Source organism: Gymnoscopelus microlampas, assembly GCF_963454915.1.
Source record: "Gymnoscopelus microlampas genome assembly, chromosome: 21".
Taxonomy (NCBI): domain Eukaryota; kingdom Metazoa; phylum Chordata; class Actinopteri; order Myctophiformes; family Myctophidae; genus Gymnoscopelus; species Gymnoscopelus microlampas.
In genome coordinates this window covers 12,388,849-12,412,485 of record NC_139958.1, presented here as the reverse complement: position 1 = coordinate 12,412,485, position 23,637 = coordinate 12,388,849, and the positions used below count along the sequence as shown (strand labels likewise).

At 41.1% G+C, this 23,637-nt stretch overlaps 2 protein-coding genes across 3 annotated transcripts in view; one reads left to right on the top strand and one right to left on the bottom strand.

The window, feature by feature from the left end:
- Positions 1-11,617, bottom strand: part of fnbp1b (formin binding protein 1b) — a 104,675-nt gene extending 93,058 nt beyond the window's left edge. The window contains exon 1 of one of the 2 annotated variants that reach the window (XM_084047795.1): positions 11,310-11,617. In XM_084047795.1, the coding sequence (XP_083903921.1) occupies positions 11,310-11,333 (24 nt within the window). In that variant the 5' untranslated portion in view covers positions 11,334-11,617. Of the gene's footprint in view, positions 1-5,287; positions 5,361-11,309 lie in introns of those variants that run through there. The other variant, XM_084047792.1, reaches the window with a different exon arrangement.
- A 4,775-nt stretch (positions 11,618-16,392) lies between these two features.
- Positions 16,393-17,124, top strand: LOC311037245 (ubiquitin domain-containing protein 1-like; the record flags this gene model as incomplete). The annotated part of the gene is made up of 1 exon (XM_084046369.1): positions 16,393-17,124. The coding sequence occupies one exon, from the start codon at positions 16,393-16,395 to the stop codon at positions 17,122-17,124; it is 732 nt and encodes a 243-aa protein (XP_083902495.1).
- Positions 17,125-23,637: the final 6,513 nt, after the last annotated feature.

The following is a 23,637-nucleotide window of genomic DNA, read 5'->3' as shown; positions in this document are numbered from 1 at the left end:
CAAGGGTCCATTTGGTTCCATTTGTACACTCTCAGAGTTACACCCTCTCAAGGAACCATGAGGGTCCCTGGACCACACTTTGAGACCCACTAGTATTTCTAGTGAGCCAACATGCACAATATCAGCACCCTGACTCTGTTTGACCAGGATGGAACAGAGCCTTCATTAGTATCATTGGTAACACCTGTGAAGGAAGTAAGAAGAGGCCCAATTTTTCTCCAAAATGGCTGCTGTGCATAGAGCCTATTGTAGGAAGTATAGCCTAGTCATGTCAATCCTGTCACAGATTGTCATGAAATAGACCCTCCTCTAAGGTTCTCAGTTAAACTGATCCAGAGGAGTTCTGCATATCGTTATATGCTGGCTCTTTAGACATGACTGAAACAATAAAAGCCCATTCGACGCTACGCTTGAAAGCCTCAGAGACACAGCCAGGTAATGACTTCATGTATGAGGAATGATCCATGGAGACGGAATACAAGAGAAATGGGACCAATCACATTACTGTGTTAACTTATGAAGCTATGAAGTCACCTTGGAAACTTGACATCATACGGCTAACGGTCACCTTTAAACATGCAGTTTACAGCGAGTGTAATAATTCTCTCCTGCAGAAATCCAAATAATTAAAAAAGATATTTCAATATTTCAATGACAAACCGCTTTTGTCATTTAAGATGCACGCACTCTCTTTTTCTGTTGATGTTTGCCAAAAGTTCTATCCCCAAAATGTTATTAAAAATTAATGATAATCTAGTGATGCGTTGTCAACTTGTAGATTGGACATTTTCGCAGTTGTATTAAAAAAAATATTTTAATTTTTTCTCTTCTTTCTCTTTTCTGGAAACAATCAAGACGATTGCACAAAAACCTAATTTCACCCACTGTTTTACACCTGTAAACCTGTGATGTGACAATAAAGATGATTCTGATTCTGATAAGAAAAATAAACAATTGCAAAAAAAATCTTCTTCTTATCTTCAATCTTATCTTGTTTTATTTCAATTGCTTATTTTATTCAAATTAATTACATCGATTAGTTCTATTAACTGTTGCACCTCTAGTATTTTGACATGATAAAGGTAAACGGAAAATCATATTGACTGTGATTTTGTCATTGCTGCTGAGAGACCGTTTCTGTTGACTGATACAATTCCTCTGAAAACGAGCAGAACTATCTAGCCACTGCAACAACTTCCTGTTTCCATCTTACATTTCCTCTCTGGGTATTATGTTGATGGCTCCTTTCCAAGTAAACTGCAAATAAGACACCGCTAGATCTCCCTCAAGAGACCAATCAACGGCCCCCTTTCCCCTGAAAAGTAAACACGTGTTCGACAGTCTCAGTGTCGCTGAGATTAAAAGGCTTGATGGTGGAGATTTCTGGATATATACCGATCATTATCGTTTCATGACAACCGCTTCAGTCACTGAGTTGGGGGTTAAAGGGGAATTTAAAACACTTCTGAGGTCATTTTAATATCTACTTGGGTGATTGTGTGCACCCCAGACAGTTTTTTAAGATTTAAGTGTTTAAGATTCGATATTTAGATATTTTATATAAATTTGACCTATATAAGCCCTTTAAACTTCAAACTCCACTTTAACTGTGTTAGACTATTTGGAAACACGGGTCCCTGGTTCTGGTGACTGATATTGTCCTTCTAATGAATGGAAAGACCTTCATTTTTCCATTAGTTACTTGATTTCATGCATGCATGGACTTAAAGCACTCCTTGATGCAATTTTCACATATTAAATTAATGAAATAACTAATTGAAAAAAATCAAGGTCTCCCCGTTAATTAGAAGGACAATATCAGTCAGTGTTTTTTAGTCTTAAGTGCTTAATGTGTAGTTTGAAGTTGAATGGGCTTATAGAATATAGGAAGGGGTGTGTCTGATCAAATGAATATCAAATCTAAATAGTGAATCAAGCAACTTGAAGATTGTCTGGGGTGCACAAGTGTTGTATGTATTTACGCATTACACCCATAAGGATACCTATATTAACCTTGCCATTCATAACAACTCATTTTGTAATCACAAAGGAAAATCTAGGACATTTGTACGGTATCTTCCTATGTGGCAATTGGTTCTCAGTAGACCAAGTAAAAGAGGAATCAAATTAGTACTTATGATATGTGGCTTATGAGTTTGGGAGGAATATGGAAGTTAAAGGTAGAAATATGGAAGTGGGAGACCTTTCAGATTTTCTGTTAGCCAGGTGAACCGAAACACAAAACAGGAACATCAAAGTTACACAGTAAAATACAGAGTTTTCATTCACTGAAGCCCTGTTTTATACTTTGTCGTTAAACGGTGTCATGTGAAAATAGCTAAAATGCTGTTGCATTGTGAGTGAGCAGAAGTGAGCTTCTGCTATTTCTAAAGATTTGGGGAAATAATTTTACATTTTGGGGGGTGGGACTGAAAATGCACTCATGTAAATCAATGACATTGAGACACCAGGTTTAAAGTTGTTAACCCTGTTAAACTCTGTTCCAAACTACCTACTCTTGAATTAGTATTGTGTGCATCTGAGCTTTTAACATCAAATGAACATGCAAGGTTGACCTCAATGTGTCTTTCAGCAACTGAGACATGTTTTGCAGTGACTGCTGTTACTGATGCAATCATTAGGACATTTCCTTTGCTGAGAAAAAGAAGAGAGAGAAATTTAGACAGACGTCTCTAGACGTTTTAGCAATCTCATACAATAACCTCCAAGTAAAATAGAACGTTCTATCTTCGTGTGTCTATTCTATCGTGTGTGTGTGTGTGTGTGTGTGTACGTGTGTGCGTGCGTGTGTGCGTGCGTTGCGTTGCGTGCGTGCGTGCGCGTGATTGCGTTTGTATGAAGTGCATGTGAGTAGCCTATACTACCGTAGGCCTATGTGCTCATGTGTTCCAGAGCTACAATAATATGCATCCTGTTTCTTTTGACTGGTTTCCTCTGTTTGCCAGAGCCAGAGTCAAACTTCTGTTTTTATATTGTTTTTGTCCAAAACAAGGAACAGCAAAACAAATGACAGTAATATCCTACAGGGTCACTGTGATTATGGGACGGGGTACATTACAGTTAAAGGTGCCAGTGTTCCGGTGACGCTGATTCACATAACAGTATTATTATGGCCAGTGTCGCAGTCATGATAACACCTTTTCAAAGAACTGACGGGACACATCCGATAGATTAGTGGCCCTGGATGTCTGAGTCAGAAACAGGAGAAAAAAATCTCTCACTGAAATCTATGCCTTTGAAGGTAATTCGAAGTCTTGGTAAGATTAAGGCTTATCAACAACAGTGCTATCCTCTCCATATCAATCAGTTAAAATGATCCCCAATGAACCCCCATGTGGGTTTCCTCTGCTTCTCATTTTGCTAAAGTATTGCCATTGTAATGAGAAGTTTCCACATTTAATTTCATTCACTGTACTCTAAATTGGAATGGTCATGCTTTAGCACCAGAATAGAAGATTAGGGAATATCAGCGATTTATTTTTCTCCTAAAAATAAAAAGGCATTGTGGTATGAACATTGTATCGGTCAATATTACAATTTATAATGATTACTGCACCAGTGACTCCTTGAAATTGATTTATATATACACTCTGTTTCAGTGACCAGTGTCTTCCCATTCTCTCTGGGTATAATGTATGTTTGCCACTTCAAATCAATGGACCCATTCATCATTGTTTCACCCTCTTGGGGGTCAAAGAACGATGTAAAGAGAAACATTTGGCTGTTGTAGCATAAATAACACTGAGAGTCAGCAGGTGGGCCAGCGATTGATTTGTGTATGTATGTATGTAAACAGAGGAGCAAGGCTCGCCATCCCACCATGTCCTGGTCAGGATTCAGCCGCTGACCCCCTGACACAGACACTGGCAGAAGGAAACAAGTCAGCTCGGGTTTCAGTCCCTGGAAGTGCAGTCCCTGAATGTCAAGTGAGCAGCAGGGGACCAGACTGGACCCCTAGGGCTTCTGGGACGAGCCTGGACCCTAGAGGGGGGGGGGGGGGGGTCTTTATGGCAGACAGGAGAAAGGACTTTCTCATTAGAAAGGGTCAAGCCTGGACAGCCGGCAACAAGCTGCATACAATCTGGCAAGTCAGGAGTCTCCAAAGCTACAGAAGATTTTAAAACATTTAGAGCCTGTGAATCCTATGGTTCTGAAACACGGAAAATGTAGAGGGGATTTTAGAAGTGTGTCGATGGCTATATATGGAGACATACCACCGATCTCCATTCCATTGCTGGACATAGCTACAGAGATAATACCCAGATCATGACTTGTCCTTATCCTTGTCCAACTAGAGGAAGAAGGCCATTTACGTACATATATGCTATGACACTGGCCTCCAAGTGAAACATCTGGCTAAAGTAATGGCAGTTAAACCAGAGTGGCGTGTCCGATTGACTTTTATATCAACTGCGGTTGACGGATGATGATGAGCTTTTGGGACTCGGCTGGACCCTCGGGGCTTCTAGGACGAGGCAAGGGTGTGAAGCCATAACATCGAAAACCACAAAATCCAGAGTGTTCATTTAACTCTGAGAGCGTACAAATGCAACCAAATGGACCCGTTACAAATGGATAAGTTAACAGTGAGGATTTTACCAGGCAGCCAGGATAGCAGGGTTTAGCCTGATGCTGGGCTTTGTATGGCTCAGACAAACCTGGCAGGAACTCAGCTCTGATATCACAACCGTCAATGAATCAATACAATTCTTAACCGCAGACCCATGATGTTTTGATTTAACTTGTAAGTCTGTGTCCCTGTTTCTAATGTCTGGAGCCTCACTATAAGCGGATGAGAGATAGACAAAAAAAGAGTGATGTTTTTATTTCACCACTTACAGTATATCCTATATCAGGGGTCTTCAACATGGGGTCCGGGGTTAGTTTCCTGGACGTGGACCCTCCAGTTTTCCCTCACACACTGAAAATAGCCAATCTCCAAGCTCACAATGCGGTGCAATGCGGCATGTTGAAAGAATGTTAACAATGTTCGCCTCACAATAGGGACCCCGGGGTTCAAGTGGTTCGCAGCCTTTCCAATCAAATCGCCCTTTGCTCATCACTTACTGTACATGCACTGTACATTAGAGGACAAACAGTAACAGAAGATCAACTGTAGCATTCCTCTCTCCTGTTGTCACCGTCACCGTCAGACAAATACTAGTTTCAGGCCTATAGTGTCACTGTCACAGATCAAATAAAGACCCCATGGCCCAGTCGCCTTGACGAGGCTAATGCCGATGACATCAGTGGTGCACAAACTCACCTTCAGCAGCTGCTCTTTGACTAGAATCTCAACCTTGTCCATTTTGGCTCATCAATGTGGATGAAATGTTACTGTGTCGTCTAGACCGGCTATGTCTCAGAGCGAGAGTGACAAAGAACGTTCTGTACGTACAGTACAGTACCCGCATAAATCACTTGACAGAAGTGAAACATTTAAGTTGGTGTGCGCGCGTGCGTGCGTGCGTGCGTGCGTGCGTGCGTGCGTGCGTGCGTGCGTGCGTGCGTGCGTGCGTGTGTGTGTGTGTGTGTGTAAAAGCAGTGATTGTGCGTGAAACATAACACCAGGGGACACGGTTAATGTCCCATTTCCCTATTTAGGTATAAGGTGTATATTGTTCCCACCAAGTACAGACCCCTGGGGGACTCCGGTCAAGAACTATTTTAGGGTTCAAGTTGTTAATTCCCAAAGATCTTTGTCAAACATTGTATAGGGTAGAATAGGTGACATTTAAGCAAAAGCTAATTTTGTAAGGGGCGAGTCTTTTGTTTGAAGTTACACTTGGCCTCTACAGATTAGCTGCTATGAGTCTTTTCAGATCCAGTTTTGTATTATACTTGTATGTTCCACTGAGAAACAATCACATGTTTTAGTACAACTGACTTCCTTCTACAGTGACTTGCATTAGTTCAGTCCACAGCCAATGAAAGAGTTGCATCATCTCTGTTCACTCCATCAGGCCAATTGTTTTACAGCAATGACAGATCATGTGAATGAAGAATATTCATATTTATTTATAGATCATGTTATTGCCAAAACCAGCTTACAGTTGATTAGATTTCGTTTTGATTTTGTTTTGGTGAGCTCAGAGATAATTACAAGAACGTGCAAGTAACACTTGCCATCAGGGCAACGAATAGTAAACAGTAAACACTAACTGTATAGTTCCAAACATTACAGTATAGTTCCTAACATTACTGTGTAGTACCAAACACTATACTGTACAGTTCCAAACACTAGTATATAGTTCCAAACACTAATGTATAGTTCCAAACACTAGTGTATAGTTACAAACACTACTATATGGTTCCAAACAGGTCTGTGTATAGTTACAAACACTAGTGTGTAGATACAAACACTACTATATAGTTCCAAACAGGTCTGTGTATAGTTACAAACACTACTTTATAGTTACAAATGTTGCATCCTCATAATGATGGGTGACGATGTAGCACATACGATACACAAACCACATGACCAGTAGTGTTTCTGACCCCTCATCGACGCAAGTCTCAATTTCTCTGGTCCAGTCCATAGAAAGGGCGTAAGTTCAGATGTCTGTATTCAGAGGCTACTATTTGTTAAATGTTTTGTGGAAAAAAAGAGATGTTATGTAAATAAGAAGGCACTATGAATTATTAGACTATAAATAAAATGGAAAACAGAGAACAATGTCACAGGATGACTTCCAGCAATGAAGTTCATCAAAGGTTGAGACCTCATTTCCAAGAATATCACATACTTTCCTCTTCTCAGCAAAAACGATGACTTCATAATTTAACCTCTGCACTGCTGTTCCTTGTGAGCCATAAGCATTACGCCTGATTTATACCCTTTTGAGTGACCTTGTAGTGTGGTAAAAAATAGCCAATCTAAAAGCTCGCAACGTGTCGCGACGCATTGTGCATCCTTGTAAATTGGCTATTTTTGGCGTGCAACACCGTAGGCAATAAATTAAGCCTTAGTGTTATGGCCTTGTGGCCACAATAGGCTACCCTGTTCTTGCTCTGAAAAAAAAATAATATGAGAGAGCTACAACCGCCACTTTGATAATTACTTTTCTGTTTTTCCCATTGAGTAAACAAGATGTTTACATTCTCAAACTGTGACCACCTGCACAGAAAGGTTCTCAGTGTTACTTTAACTGCAGTATGCAACAAATGGACCCCAATGGGATCCATCGGGGTCCATTCTTAACCACTTAAACCCTATATACTTCATGTACATCAGGTAGCTAAAAAAGCTCACAATCACAACGCGTCAAACTCTTTGGTGAATGTTCGCCAATTTTCAATAATGTTTGCTTATTATGATATGCCCAGAATAGGGACGTAGGGTTCATTGTGGTTGAACTTCTCAGAATTAAACTGAGGACTTGACTGTATGGATGGAATACAGCTCGATTACAGCTTGGTGTCCAGAACTAAGATTAAAGCAACAAGTGTCTGGATTCCATTGGGCCAATCTGGGGAGAAGGAGAGCATCTGGTTGCAATACGTTATTTTCTGCAAGAGCTCCGTCTGTTTCAAAAGGCTGCACAAGCTCGTCAGAGGCCAAGCACTCAAAGGCCTATAAACCATTCTCAGGTAGGCCTAACGTTTGTACAAAGCACTCAAGGCCTATAAAACACTCTCAGGTAGACCTAAGGGTTGTACCATAGCCTGAATAGTTGTGCATCGTGGTCAGTGTGGTAGGAAAAATACATAGGATGACATGATTGATAAGAAAGAAAACACCAACTTCTGTATCTGCCTGGTCAACTGTTAGGATAAATAAATAGTTATAGCTTTAACCACTTAAAGCCTATATACTTCATTGACCAGAGTCCCCCAGGAGTCTATACAGCCTGTACAGTACTTCTTCCCCTCCTTTTCCCCCCTCTACACCAAATTTCTTTGCCGAAAACAGCTGATCTGCAAACTTATAATGCATTGCGTTATGATGTATTACGCTGTATAAGCTTGTAGATTGGCTATTTCTGCTAAATGTTCACCCCAGAATAGGAACGCTGGTGTGGATAACTATCTCCAGACCCAACTCTTTCTTTGACTGATAAAGCTGAAGAAAAGGTAGGGGAATAAAAACTGCATATGGAAAGGTGTTCCAGATGACCTCCTAAAACAAGATGTTCTAAAGATTAGGTAAACTAGCCTATAAATGTAGGCTAGTTGTAAGTATTTTGTTTTCAACTCCAGCTATTAAGAATTATCAGCACCAACCAGCCTGCCTGTATTATTTAGCTTTTTTTATTAAATGAATAAGAAAATGTCATATTTCAGGTCTTATTTGCGAATTGACACCTCCAAGAAGAAACATACACACACACACGCACGCGCACACGCACACGCACACGCACACGCACACGCACACTTAACCACTTTCAACCTGGTGTCCATATTTTTGGCCTGACATTATAGGCAAACATTTTCAAAAAATGTATAATGCCCAAGCCTAGCAAAAATAGCAGGCCTACATACAAGCTTAGCGCATACAGTAGCGACGCGTTTTGAGTGTGTGCGGCTTTTTCCAATATTAGTCGCGAGTCATAATGGTATATGGCTTAAGAGAGGTTAAGAGGTGGAGCTGATTGATTGGTACATGTTGTTAGATCCACCAGGTCTGGCATAATAAACTGCATGCACTTAGAGTTGTTCTGATAAAGGCTGCTATCTGGCAGTGGTTAGATAGTATTCTGTTACAAGTATGAGTCCTGTATTCAATTTTTTACTTACAGCATAAAAGCATTGGCATCGAAATATACCTACAGTACCAAGGTAAACGTACAAAAACATTTCAAAATGTGTCCGACTTTTTCTAAAACAACCAATGTAAATTAAAAAATCTAGAAATCTGCAAAGTAACTAGTACATTTCAAATAAATGTAGAGGAGGATATCTTAATCTGAGATGTTGTTGAGAATAAGTTTAAAGTACCAAAAAAATGTAATACTAAAGTAAAGTAAATGTACCTCAACATTGTACTTAAGTACATACTTGAGAAAATGTACTGTACTGGTACAACTTGAGTGAGAGAGGATGAATGAAATGTGACATCACAGCATTGGAATGTATTATTGTAAGGTGCATGTAAGGGCTACAATTTAGCATTCTCGTCTTCCTGTTTTTGGTGGGTGAAGCTCCACGGTGGACACATGTTTGTTAGTATGATGCAGCAGACAGCTGTCTGAATGAGAACATGATTACTTTACTTTGGAGATGTAATGGTATACTAGTAGAGAGCCACATAAAAGGTTGTAGTTGGGAGACAGAAAGAGTGCAGAAATCTCCTCAAGGATAAATATTGACATCCAAGTTAAAACCTCTACTGAATCCTCTTCTAAAAAGTGTTTAAATGAAAGAATGAATAATCAAATTCTGAATTTAGTTTTGAGTGAAAGTCGTTGGCATATAGTGAAATGAACAGATTGGCTAGTTGAAATGATTTGATGGGTATATCACCCCATGTTCTGAGGGTGATTGCATTTCTTATGTTGTATCAACAGTTATTGCATCATTCATGCGAGTTCAGGATTAGTGTCTTCCCGTAAGTAAAGTACTAATTTCATTGTAATGATTAATTTATAACTTGTAGTCAAGTCAACCATTTGCGATGACGATGTATATGAATCGGGCTAAACACCTCTTTACCAAGAGGCGAACTTATACAAGTGGTCCAATAACATTGCATAAAATATTTAATTATGTCTGCCAAGCCGACAGGCTGGGAACTGCACGGGGTGGAGATATGCACCGTTTTCTATTTAGAAATGAAGGGAGGCATTATAACAAAAAGATAATCAAAGTTGCAAAAAAGTACAATAGGTAGGCTACTACAGGTCAGGTGTCAATGTTTACTACCACCTGTGTGAATTGACATCACAAATAGCCTACCAAATCATCAATGACACAAGAAATATAGAAATGTTATATCATCAGTGGTGTAAAGTAAGTACATATTTTTACTAAAGTACTGTTTTGGGGTATTTTTTTACTTTACTGGAGTATTTCAAATGTCATTACTTTTACTTCTACTAATGGGACATTCTGCATAATGAGTACTTTTACTTTTGTACTTTAAGTATATTTTGATACCAATACTTAAGTACTTTTACTCAAGTACATTTTTTATTACCGGACTTTTACTTGTAACAGAGTGTTTCTACATTGCAGTATTGATACTTTCACTTAAGTCAAATATTGGAGTACCTTTTCCACCACTGGAAATGTTATATCATAAGATAAGATGAGAACTCAACTGACTCCAGGCTGCCTATCGACCCTGTCATCATAACGTCACTATCTGAACTGAAGACACACACACACACACACACACACACACACACACACACACACACACACACACACACACACACACACACACACACACACACACACACACACACACACACACACACACACACACACACACACACACACACACACACACACACACACACACTTCCAAGAGAAGCCCACATCTGTGCCACAATACTAACGTCATGATGAAGCTATAACGTTACATCCTCTCCTATCTGAGGGGGTGTGTGCAATAGGCATGATGATCAGCCAAGTATATACATCCATGCATGGCTCATATGATCTTGGCTACCATTTTGACTACTAGCCTATAATACCACCAATAACGACATTCTTTTCAGAACGATGTGTAATAATAAGCAGTTAATTACGCCTCCTCCAGTCCAGAGAACATGGCTATAATATAATCTCATCACGCGTGAGATTGAACCACATAGCGAGTCAATGCGACCGCGATGGCAGCAGCAGCAGCTACACTGTATCAATCTCAGCATTCATGGATCGGATACATTGTATATCCCTTTCTACTCCGAGAGAGTGTAAACATGCATGTTAAATGTTTACAGTCTCGGGGGTTAAACAGTGAACACATTATAGCCCCCTGGGCTGGTACAGAAGCTGATATATAGACCCCATGCAGCAGCAGCAGCGGCGGCAGCAGCTACACAGTATCAATCTCAGCATTCATTTGAAGAACCCTTTCTAATTCGAAGAGTGTAACAATGTAACCAAATGGACCCCTATAGGGTTACATTTGTACACTCACGGGGGGTTAAACAGTGTACACATATAGATATACCCCCCTGGGCTGGTACAGAAGCTGATCAACGGACCCCAGCAGCAATGCACACATTGTGGTGGTTTTGAGCCATTGCGACCGTTACGTTGTAAAACGCGCCAGTCAGTCAGTCAGTGGTGCAGATAAAAAGCGGTTTATAATTATAATAACAGTGCTCTATAACACTCACCCATAGCTCTGTCCCCCAACTCATGGTTCCAAAACGGTCTCCTCCAGCCCTCGTAGTAGGTAATCCACAGCTCCGATGGGGCTTTTTTTGGTTGTATTTATTTCAATAAATACCCACCGCGGCAGATCTTATATAGGCTCCTATGTCTGGCCTTTCAGATTAGAGCCTCTCTATATACGTGGTTCCGGTTCGTATCATTTAATTTAAAAAAAAAGAACCTGTCTGTATCTTTTTTTCCTGTCTGATACAAGATGGCCAGGCAGTAGCTGCTGCTGCATAATCTTCAAACGGTGGGTAGTACTTTCTATATGAAGTGTGTGAGTGTGTGTATGCGCCGCGCGGGCACGTACCCGCCTCCCCTATAACCAAATGACAGCTGCTACTGCTCTCTCTCTCTCTCTCTCTCTCTCTCTCTCCCTCTCTCTGTCTCTCTGTCCCTCTCCCTTGCACGCGCACAGGCACGCTGCAAAGGAACGGGTGGGGGGCGTCCCGGGGGGGCTGGGGGAGCCCCGCGGGGGTGGGGGGGGGGGGTGTTTACCAAACACAAAGAAAGTGATGTTCTGGAACTCAGTCAGTGGTTTCCCTCAAACATTGTCATGTCAAAATCTTCCCATAAAACAAGGTTTGTGTTGTTAAAAATGTCATGTCATTATTACAATTATTACAAGATATATATATATATATTTTAAGAAAAGCCAAATACAATATATTATTATATAATATTATTATATAATTATTATATAATATTATTATATAATAAAGTGGTTAAACGTATTTGTTTATTATTTATGTATATGTATTTTTATATTTATCCAGGGAAACCCAGAAAACCCGCCAAGGACCCCTGGAAGTCACCGGAAAGTCCCTTATCTTCAACCAGAAAGGAGGGACAGGGGATGGACACAAACATTCTGAGTGATTATATAAAGCTTCAATCTGAAACGTATTTAAATAAATAAAATGTTATTTTAAACTTTGAGGAAATTTACACCCTGATGTTGGGTAGGACAAGTTCATAAGTGCAATATCTCCCCTGCAGAGATTCAGGGAAGAGTTCAAGAGTGGGAGAAATGTGGTCTCCCACACAATACGGGGGACCTTGGTGTTCAAATCCCACGGTAGGACAAATCTACAGAATGCACCTTTAACTCTGTGAGTGCAAAAATATAACCATATGGCAGTGAGTGATGGAAGAAGTAGAAGATGGAAGAAGCCTACTCACGTTTTACTTAAATAAAGTATCAATATACTGCAATGTAGAAATACTCCGTTACAAGTAGAAGTCCCGTATTCAAAATGTACTACTAGAGTAAAAGTACAAAAGGATCGGCATCAAAATATACTTAAAGTACCAAAAGTAAAAGTAGGCTACTCATTGTGTATAGAATGTCTCATTTCCAGTTCCATCATGATGGCACATCTGGAAGGCTGGGTGAACTTGGTGGTTTGGAAAACCCCCAGCAAACACAAAACACATTGCACCAATTAATCACATTAATTGGACAGCTGGCACAAAACACTTGAGACAGTCCAGAAACTACAGTCCAAGAAACTACAGTATATGCACCCATAGACAATAGCCTACGTTGGGCATGTCGTTAGTGTCGGTGAGATGCATTGTGAGCTGGATTGTGACCTATAATGACATGCCCAAAACAGGGATGCCAGGGTGACAGAGGTTATGCCAGGTTTAAAGTGGTTTAAATATATATATATATTCAGGCAGGTGGGGTATAAAATTAGCCTCTGTATTGAGAACTAAATGCACACAAAGCCCTGATATAGTGGATTTCAAACATTGTATAGTTGTCTATATTGCAATAATAATGTGATTGTCACAAAATAAATCCCCAGGCACACCTTGTCTCACAGCACACACTCTGTGACATCATCGTCATCAGGTTCTGCTAACACAGAATTGATACTGTACAACACTGCCATCTAGTGTTTTGATCTTCTTACTGCTACCAGGATACTTGTCCTAATGTAAGGGACCTCTAGTCTGTATAAGTACTAAGTAGCTGTTAATACAGTGTGTGTGTGTGTGTGTGTGTGTGTGTGTGTGTGTGTGTGTGTGTGTGTGTGTGTGTGTGTGTGTGTGTGTGTGTGTGTGTGTGTGTGTGTGTGTGTCATCAGTCAGAATTAAAAGGAAATTAGTATAGAATACTATGCATTTATGCAAGTATATAAATGACTAATAGCAAATTTGTGAACATACACAATACAATACACAGCGCTATAGTTAATACAACAGGTAACATACAGCACCACAGTGCTCAACTAAAACAGAGCATGTTGCCTATATGCTTAGACAATGCATCACCATAATGTCTATATGATATTAGATATAGACAATGCCGCGCTGCGAGCTTGTAAATCTGCTATTTTAGAAATATTCAAACTAAATATCTAAAATGTTTTAAATATTTTTTAATAATTTTGAATTATTTTTACATAAATCTTCTCCTCAGGTAATAAACCTTTTACATGGCAGCAGTTTAGTATTTGAAAACCGCAAAACAAGGGATTTATTAAATATACTATATCATATAATTAAATATTCTTTTTTTTCCTTCTTCACAGAATCAACTGTTTTATGGTCATGAGTCACCAGGAGCCTGGATGGCTTGGTTCCAGGCTTAAAATAATTTATATAAATATTTTCGGAAATCTCCATGGGGAAAATTAATGGGCTTTCGATCTGTGGAACCACAAAATGGCCGCCACTGCTATGCCCTATAGTGAAAATAGTAGATCTACAAGCTCACATGCGTCATTATGTGACGTCTTTTTTGGACGAGCTTTTGGATCGGCTACTTTCACAATTATTGACAGTCTTTGAATAGTTTTTGAAAATATCAAGATATCAATACAGTAATGCATTGATATGAAAAGGGCTGGCCGTAATTGGTTTCATTTGCATTAAACCGCAATATAGTGGAAAATTTGTTCAACATTATATATAAATATCTTACTGTAACTCAGTATTACAGTATTGTATTTTTTTGGTTTTGAAAAATATTTTTCCTTTTAAATTAGTTATGCTTCTATTCTCCCAGCAAAGACCAGCTCACTTCAGTTAGCTACACATCGTATCCACCCCAGCACCGTATTCTGGGGAAAACAGCAGCTCTATACAAGCTCTGAGAGCTCTAAGAGTGTACAAATGGAAGCAAATATTTGTTTCCATTTGTACACTCCCGGGGTTATGGGAGTCCTTGAAATTAAAAAGTCTGAGAGCACCACTGACTTAATTGGTGCTCTCTCTTAATTTGGTGGGAAGACGTCTGTTCCAGTAGTGGGAGAGGCTAGCAGAGAAGACTGTTTGCCCAATTATTGCATAACTGGAGGGGCATGCGTTCCCAACAGGCATCGGCTTGCATCGGACTCTACAATTACGGGCGCTCTCTGATAGCTTTAAAATATAGTGGGTTAAACCCAACTTTCAGTAGAAAATATGAAGTTAGCCAGAGCCAAATGAGAGGAGAAAACACAGTCGTAAAAAAATATAATGAGTTCATCCCATGAGAATATTCTGAAGTTACACAGAAAATACAGGCAAATGTATACAAATAATTGTTATCTGGGAGAAACTCCCACTCCATAGCATCATCAGGTGGGTCAGACGTCACAGTCCGGTGCAGTCACTTGGTGGGTACACGTGTCTATGACTTGAACAAACATATCTTTCATATCTTACTCTTTCATAAAGCAATCAGTAAAGTCACCGTGACTTGTTCAAAAACATGTCGTCACATGTGGATGTATCAATAATATAATGTCATTGTGGACGTAAAGTCATTTGGAACAAGATGAACAGTACGTCAGATAGCAATCAGATAATGGATGATGGTGGTGTTACAGTATACACACTGCTATCTTATGTCTATGAAACGTTGATGCATGGGTGAAAAGGCAAGCCTGACTACTTTAACAACCTTACACAAAAATGGCAAAAGGAACTAAATGGAAGAAAACTAAAACAGATCTAACAGCCTCCTCCACTGAAGGAGTCATTCTACATGTGTGCCGCAGTAATTGGCAGCCAATGAGATAAGGGACACAGGTGCAACAAGCCAGTTGATGGGTGGCATGGTATGGGCACACTCAGCTCTGATCCAGAGCGTTAGAGACTTCTCTCTAACACTCTGTTAGGAGGAGCGGTGCTCCTCCCATGGACTAAGAATTCCACTACCGTGCAAGGTCTCCAACTGTAGTCAAAATAAAGAAAAGTATTTGCTACTCATCGAAACAAAGGCTGTTTTGTGTTGTTGAAAGACTATTCTCCATGGTGGGAAAAGTCTCAGAACCCCAGCTTGGGAATAGCATCGCTCCTAACAGAGTGTTACAGTGAGAACTCGCTCACGCTCTGGACCAGAGCTAGGGCACACTGGGGGAGACGGGAGAGCATACTTTTTTTTACCATTCTCTTTTATTTGCATCAACAAGACTTTATTCATGTGTAACATGATTACTCGTGCGTATCACAGAGGACCCTACAGAATGCGGTGCCTGGCATGAAGTCGGTCGTATAGGCGATTGTCCAGAATCTCCCAACCGTCCAATTTGCCCATATATTTTGTGCCATATATACTCATTTGTTGGAACCTGACGCTAAACTAGCTATGCGGCCCTCACATCTAGAGTTCGGGCGGCTACGCGGCCCTCACACCACTGATCCGACTGATATGCCCCTACATGGAGATCTCTGTATCTGTCAGTCCATGTCCCTTGTATGCCCATATATGGAGATCCTGGCAACATGATAACCTCTAGTTACTAGAGGTTATCAGGTTGCCATGGTTACCCAATCTAGAACAAAATGTGAAGGCCAGTCTGGAGCCTTGTGGAAGTCCATATTTGGGCAAGACAGACATCATGTTTGATGTCTACACACAGTGTGAGGGTATAAGACAGATTCTTCATAAACTGACACACCCGCTTAGCCAGTCCTTCACACCGGTGTGAAGAAAGCAAAAGGCTGTTTAGAAGGTTCTAGTAGTAGCTCATGTTTTTTAATATCGCACTGAGACCAGGGGAACAAACAGCCAGTGAGACATTTTCAGAACATCCAGCTCTCACCATGGGAGGATGTCTGGCCAGAATAGGACGTGCATACACATCACCATCCCACAGCTCTTCTGGAAACAACAGAGGGAGAGGCCTCAGAAAATTTGTATTTCGCAACGAGTCTCTGAAGAAAAAGCGTCCTAACGAGCGGGTCGTCACTATCATTCCTAAGTGGAATAGTGACGAGCGGATGTCAGCGGCTCAGCTCAGGGGCAAACGGGACGAGTTCTGGGACACGGCTCCGGCCTTCGAGGGCCGCAAGGAGATCTGGGACGCTTTGAAGGCTGCAGCCTCTGCTCTGGAGGGGAACGACCTGGAACTGGCCCAGGCGATAGTGGACGGAGCCTGTATCACACTGCCACACGGGACTCTGGCAGAGTGTTACGACGAGCTGGGCAACCGCTACCAGATTCCCGACTACTGCCTGGCTCCACCCGCCAACCTCATCCCAGAGCCAAGTAATAAGGACCAAAGCAACAGCTCCAAACGCCCCGTAGCACCCAAGAAGGAGTTTCAACTTAAGGTGCGTCTGTCGACGGTGAAGGACGTGCTTCTGAGCGCTAGCATGACGGACACCATAGGCGAGCTGAAGACACAGCTCCAGGCACAAGAGGGCATCGACGTGTCCCACCAACGCTGGTACTTCTTCGGGAAGCTGCTGACGGATAAAAGCCGCCTGCAGGACACCAAGATCCAGAAGGACTTTGTTATCCAGGTCATAATTGTGAACCCGGAGGGCCTCTGAATTCATTGACTGTAGTACATGAAGTATATAGGGTTTAAAGGGATAGTTCACCTCTATCGATTACACACCCCATGGAGACTTGAATTCATTGAGATTTTTTTTTTTTTGTCGTATTCCTAAACCGATAATTTGATGATCGGCGGCGGCTCCGGTAGGACACTCAAAGTGTAAACTTTGAGTCATTAGCATCTTTCCACTGGTCATCAAATTATTGGCTTTAAACTAAAAATGTCCATGAATTCAAGGCTTCATGGGGTGAGTAATTGATAGAAAATAAGTCACTTTTTGGGTGAACCATCCCTTTAAGTGGATAAGGAGAGGCGTGAGAAAATATTATTTCGATGAGAAAAAATACATGAGAAAGAAACTCGAAAGTGCTGCTTAACTTTAATTTTAGAATGGATGTCAATGGTGGTCGGATCTGGCTGAAACCTTGCCCACATATGGAGTCACATGTCATAGATACGTCATAGATTACTGACGTCATAGACTGACCACATGAAGTCTGAGATCCAACTGGGTGCCATTTTTGTTTATTTCATCACTGACCGAAGTTATTGGTCATTATTTGTATTTTTGGGACAACATCGATATTGGCAGTTATGCAGCCGATATGTCCCACTTTTTAACCACTTTCAACCTGTCCTCCATACATGCCGTGGGGCTTGTAGATTATTAGCTATAAAAGTGTCTAAATAAAATAAGGTTTGTGTTTAATATTTATCCATCAAAAAGTTAGTTGTTATTTTTTTTATATTTCTCAAATATAAACTTTAATAAAATCTAAGTTTTAAAAAAATGATTAGAAAATGTTGCACCTCTTGAAAGAATATTGGTCAAAACATCTGTAATCGGTGGTCTAGGACTCTCCAAAATTGGAAAAGTCATCGTACCCAGAAATCTAGCATTGGTCAGGCTCTGGTTGTAAGAAGTCGATATTTTTGACGTGCAACTATCTTCTCTGGCTCTGCTGATTTCTATCAGGGTTCTGTCTGATATACAGTAATAATCATGTCTTTGGGCCTAAATCCATTGTGTGTGTGTGTGTGTGTGTGTGTGTGTGTGTGTGTGTGTGTGTGTGTGTGTGTGTGTGTGTGTGTGTGTGTGTGTGTGTGTGTGTGTGTGTGTTTGTTTATCCTTTTAGTGTAGCTTTTGACTTTACTAGCTGTAATGTTAACAAACTTGTTAATAAAGTATACAATCAATCAATCAATCAATCAATCAATCAATCAGTCAATCCATGAATCAATCAAAACCTCATTAAAGTTCCCAACTTCAATATCTGTTCTATTACCGGAAATCCTGGAATCATCTTTTGATGTTGGAATCCACTTTGTCGGTGGGAGACGGTTAAGCCTCAAAGCACCTAAAACACACATGAACATGTAAAAGTCATGTTTCTGGCTTAGGTGATTTCTAAAGAGGTTCTGTTGAAATGTCAAAATGTGAGGAACTGTGGCAACATTGATTTCACAGAGCTTGTACTTATTTAAAGCCCACAATCATCTGCATCAACATAATGTTGCTGTCACCTGGAAACCTCTTATCTCTATAATATGGAGAAAATATATCTTATAGTTTTTCCCGTAAATGAATGTTCTACTTCGTCATACCGGTGTCACGCGAAAGTCGCAAAAATAGCCAATCTACAAGCTCAAAACGTGTCATGGTGTGATGTGTTTTGAGCTTGTAGATCGGCTATTCTTACATTACATTACATTACAGTCATTTAGCAGACGCTTTTATCCAAAGCGACTTACAATAAGTGCATTCAACATAGGTAGGGAACGAAACTACTAATCACCAGAGGTCTTAAGTGCATTTCCTGTAAAAACAAGCAACCAAGAGTATACCTAGCGCTAAGGTAAAAGTGCAATATATCAGCTACCTACTTTCATAAACACATGAGATAAAATAGCCAAATCAAATGAGCACGAGCTAATAGATCCAATACAACAATAGTTCCTACAACTAGTTAACAACAAGTAGGCCAGGCAAAGAGGAAGGGTAGTGTTTCCTGAAGAGGTGGGTTTTCAGCCTGCGGCGAAAGAACTCTTACTTTTGAATTTGAATCCTGAAAAGTAACAGTTTTGGACACATGAGAGCAAAGATAATAAGGTTCCTCTTTGCTTGGCCACTGGTGATGAACAAAGAGCATTTAGTGGCCAATTTTCATTGGTACAGAGACAGTTGCAAAAAAAGGGGAACTACTGTAGCGTGTACATCCAACCCAAATGGGTTCAGATGCAGGGTACAATGTGTGACATCACAGGAATTATTTTATTCCTGTGACAGCTAGTATCAGTGTATATGGGGGTCAGTCACACCACATTGTGTGAGTTTCTGTGTGCGAGAGAGAGCGCCATACATTTAATTTAATGTTACTGCAGCATAAAAAGCTAACAAACAATAAAAAGGACCGACTGGCCCTCCGAGAATATTATTAATTTGATTTGTTATTTTACAATATGATTTTTTATTGACTGTTGCTGTTTATTCCTTATGGCTATACGTTATCTTGCTATCGTAATGCACTTTGCAACCCTGTTTTCCACAAGCGCTTTATAAATAAAGTTTATATTGTTATTGTTGTTATTCATATTTTCCCCAAACTTCCCGATGGCCAGTTATACACATTATACATGTGTTTATGGTTTGAATGTGAATAGACAGGCAGCCGTTGTGTGGAGTGTACATTCAATGTATGTGTAGGTTCTGGCTGTGTGTGTCACCAGCGTGCATTTGTGTGTTGGTGGGGGGGGAGCAGGTCGGGGGGCTCTGAGGCAGTCTCAGACCCAGGGGCCTATGGACTCAGGATCCGGCCCTGGCAAGGTGAAGTTTATTCCACAGTTTGGGAGCCAGGAGAGAAAAGAGTCTAGGATGTGTGGAGCGTTGTCCAGCCCTGGACAACGTTCTCAACTTCAATATGTGTTCTCTTACTGGACATCCTGCAGCGTGTCTTCATGTCTTCTTCTCATCTGCTCTTTCCTGCCGCCAGGCCTGTCAGGAGCCAGATGGAGCCATCCTTTGATGTTTGAATACACTTCTTTGTCGATGGCCACAGACGTCAGACGGTTACGCTCACAGCAGCTGAAACATACATGGACACCATATTCATGGTTTGAAATTAACTTTTTGTATCACCAGCTAATGTGGCTACTACTGCATTTAAAAGGCCTGTTCCTCTAAAAAACTGAACCCAGGCCAGGCCCTACTGACAGACATATTCTGGTGTGATATCTACATGCCATCATCCAACCAGGCTCCAATGGCATGGATCCAACTGCTGGTAGTAACAAGAAGTGCCGTTGTGATGAACTTTACCTGATCTGTTGAAAGAGATCCACTTGGGTTCACAGCATTCAGTAGCACCTCCTATCCCAAACGTGTTGGGATAGCAGAAGATGAGGAGAGCTGCTGCTACTGACACAACCACCGCGAAATCCACGATGCCAGCCATCGACTAATGGCCTGTCTAAGGGGGTCTGGGGGTCTGTTGGGAACGTCTTTAAACCTATGCTTTAAACAGCTGTGTTCCGTGAGCAGAAATAACGGAGCAGAAATAAGACTTCCGGTTGACGATCTCTTCAGAATAAGAGTACCCTCTAGAGTAAAAAGAAACCATTGAAAACCATTGAAAAAAGGTTCATTTGCACATTAAAACTATAAATAAAGCATTTAAACGAAGCTAGAAAACACATATTATGTATATTTGTAATAAAAAAAGTGTTTAACTGTTTTAATAACATAAAAATGTATCTAAATGGATAAATGCTGTTCACTGGAGTGCATAGACTTCACAAATTGGACGCTGGACACGAGACAGCTATTTGTGGCGGCATTTGTGACATACGCACGCGTTCAGGGAGACCCCCTCTACAACGCCACACTCTCCGCTAAGCCAGACAGGTGTATTTGGAAAAATGGCGGGCCGTCCAGTGAGGTCAGGGGTCAGAAAACAGCCATTTTTAGTGCATAGACTTCACAAATTGGGCGCTGGACACGAGACAACTATTTGTGGCGGCACTTGTGACATACGCACGCGTTCAGGGAGACCCCCTCTACAACGCCACACTCTCCGCTAAGCCAGACAGGTGTATTTGGAAAAGTGGCGGGCCGTCCAGTGAGGTCAGGGGTCAGAAAACAGCCATTTTCAGTGCATAGACTTCACAAATTGGGCGCTGGACACGAGACAGCTATTTGTGGCGGCACTTGTGACATACGCACGCGTTCAGGGAGACCCCCTCTACAACGCCACACTCTCCGCTAAGCCAGACAGGTGTATTTGGAAAAATGGCAGGCCGTCCAGTGAGGTCAGGGGTCAGAAAACAGCCATTTTTAGTGCATAGACTTCACAAATTGGGCGCTGGACACGAGACCGCTATTTGTGGCGGCACTTGTGACATACGCACGCGTTCAGGGAGACCCCCTCTACAACGCCACACTCTCCGCTAAGCCAGACAGGTGTATTTGGAAAAATGGCGGGCCGTCCAGTGAGGTCAGGGGTCAGAAAACAGCCATTTTTAGTGCATAGACTTCACAAATTGGGCGCTGGACACGAGACCGCTATTTGTGGCGGCACTTGTGACATACGCACGCGTTCAGGGAGACCCCCTCTACAACGCCACACTCTCCGCTAAGCCAGACAGGTGTATTTGGAAAAGTGGCGGGCCGTCCAGTGAGGTCAGGGGTCAGAAAACAGCCATTTTCAGTGCATAGACTCCACAAATTGGACGCTGGACATGAGACAGCTATTTGCCGTGGCACTTACTATTACTTACTTACAATTATAACAATCTGTTCTTGCTTACAGTTGACCGCTGATCATTCAGGCTACAGTCACAATTTAACACAAAAAATTGTAGATTAATATCACAGACTGAGGTTACCTGTTGTTGTCATGTCACTGTGACGCAGTGTTAATTTTTATTTCGTTTTAGTCATAGTCTTTTGAATAACATTTAATTTAGTTTTAGTCATATTTTATTCACCTTAAATGTTTGTTTTAGTTTAGTTTTAGTCGACTAAATATAATACGATTTTAGTCGACTGATTTTGTCGTCAAAAATGTATTTTGGCGGGCCTTGATGGCATCGTAATGCTACATTTTACACTTGGTTGCATGCTGAAATTAGCCAATCTACTGCTGTGACTTCACCTATCAAATTAAATGAAATACCTTTTAAAAAGTTCTATTGATCTCACCTCCTTATGACTCCATAATAAATCAAACCTACTCATTGGCTTTTTGGAAGAGGATGCAAGTCCCAGGAAGTGCCACAGAATATCATCAGGAAGTTTTAAAGCATCTTCTGTGTATACAGTACTGTTGCGTTGACCAGTTATTGATAGATATGTGTGGATACTCCCACAAAACAGACATGGCTATGGACAAGCCTTGCTTCTATTTCAGTTTCCCAGTTTGACATCAGTATAAAATTTCAATACCATTAACAAAGGCACACACCAACATCTCGTTCTGTGTCTCTCTCCGTTCCTGAGATATGACTGATGTAACATTGACTGTGACTATGATTGTGACCTTGAGCCATTTTTATAGGGCAGCCTAGAGATCATTTCTACCAAGTTCCATGAAAATCTGAAACTCTCTTCCATCAGGTAATGGATGTGGAGCCATTTCAAAATGTGTGACATTTTCAAAGAGAACTCTGGAACTAATCTGAACAAGAATCAAGAGGGTGTTTATTTGTCACTTACTCAATACAGGTACAAGCAGTGAAATATTGGGGGCTGTTTCTACAGAGACTGTGCTAACACAACCAATATCTTTTTAGAATTATAGATAACAGAAATAAAATGAAAGTACTGGCATTAATGATAAACCTCTTAAAACAGGTATGATAATCTGTAGCAGCAGTGGCAAATGTGCAAAAATATGCATTGCAGGCTTGCAGGCTTATGCAAAGGCTAAAATGTAATTAGATACCATGTTATGTAGACAGATGCCAGGCCATTGTTGACCTGGCATCCTATAGTTTGAATAGTTTCAATGTAGAGATTATAGATTTTTGGGGGGGATCGGGAGCTGTTAGACTGATGATTCTTGGTTTACATATGATCCTAGATTACTATTTCTATGCATTTGATGTATTACCTTGCTTACTGTAAATCGCTCTGGCTTAGCGGAGAGTGTGGCGTTGTAGAGGGGGTCTCCCTGAACGCGTGCGTATGTCACAAGTGCCGCCACAAATAGCTGTCTCGTGTCCAGCGCCCAATTTGTGGAGTCTATGCACTGAAAATGGCTGTTTTCTGACCCCTGACCTCACTGGACGGCCCGCCACTTTTCCAAATACACCTGTCTGGCTTAGCGGAGAGTGTGGCGTTGTAGAGGGGGTCTCCCTGAACGCGTGCGTATGTCACAAGTGCCGCCACAAATAGCTGTCTCGTGTCCAGCGCCCAATTTGTGAAGTCTATGCACTAAAAATGGCTGTTTTCTGACCCCTGACCTCACTGGACGGCCCGCCACTTTTCCAAATACACCTGTCTGGCTTA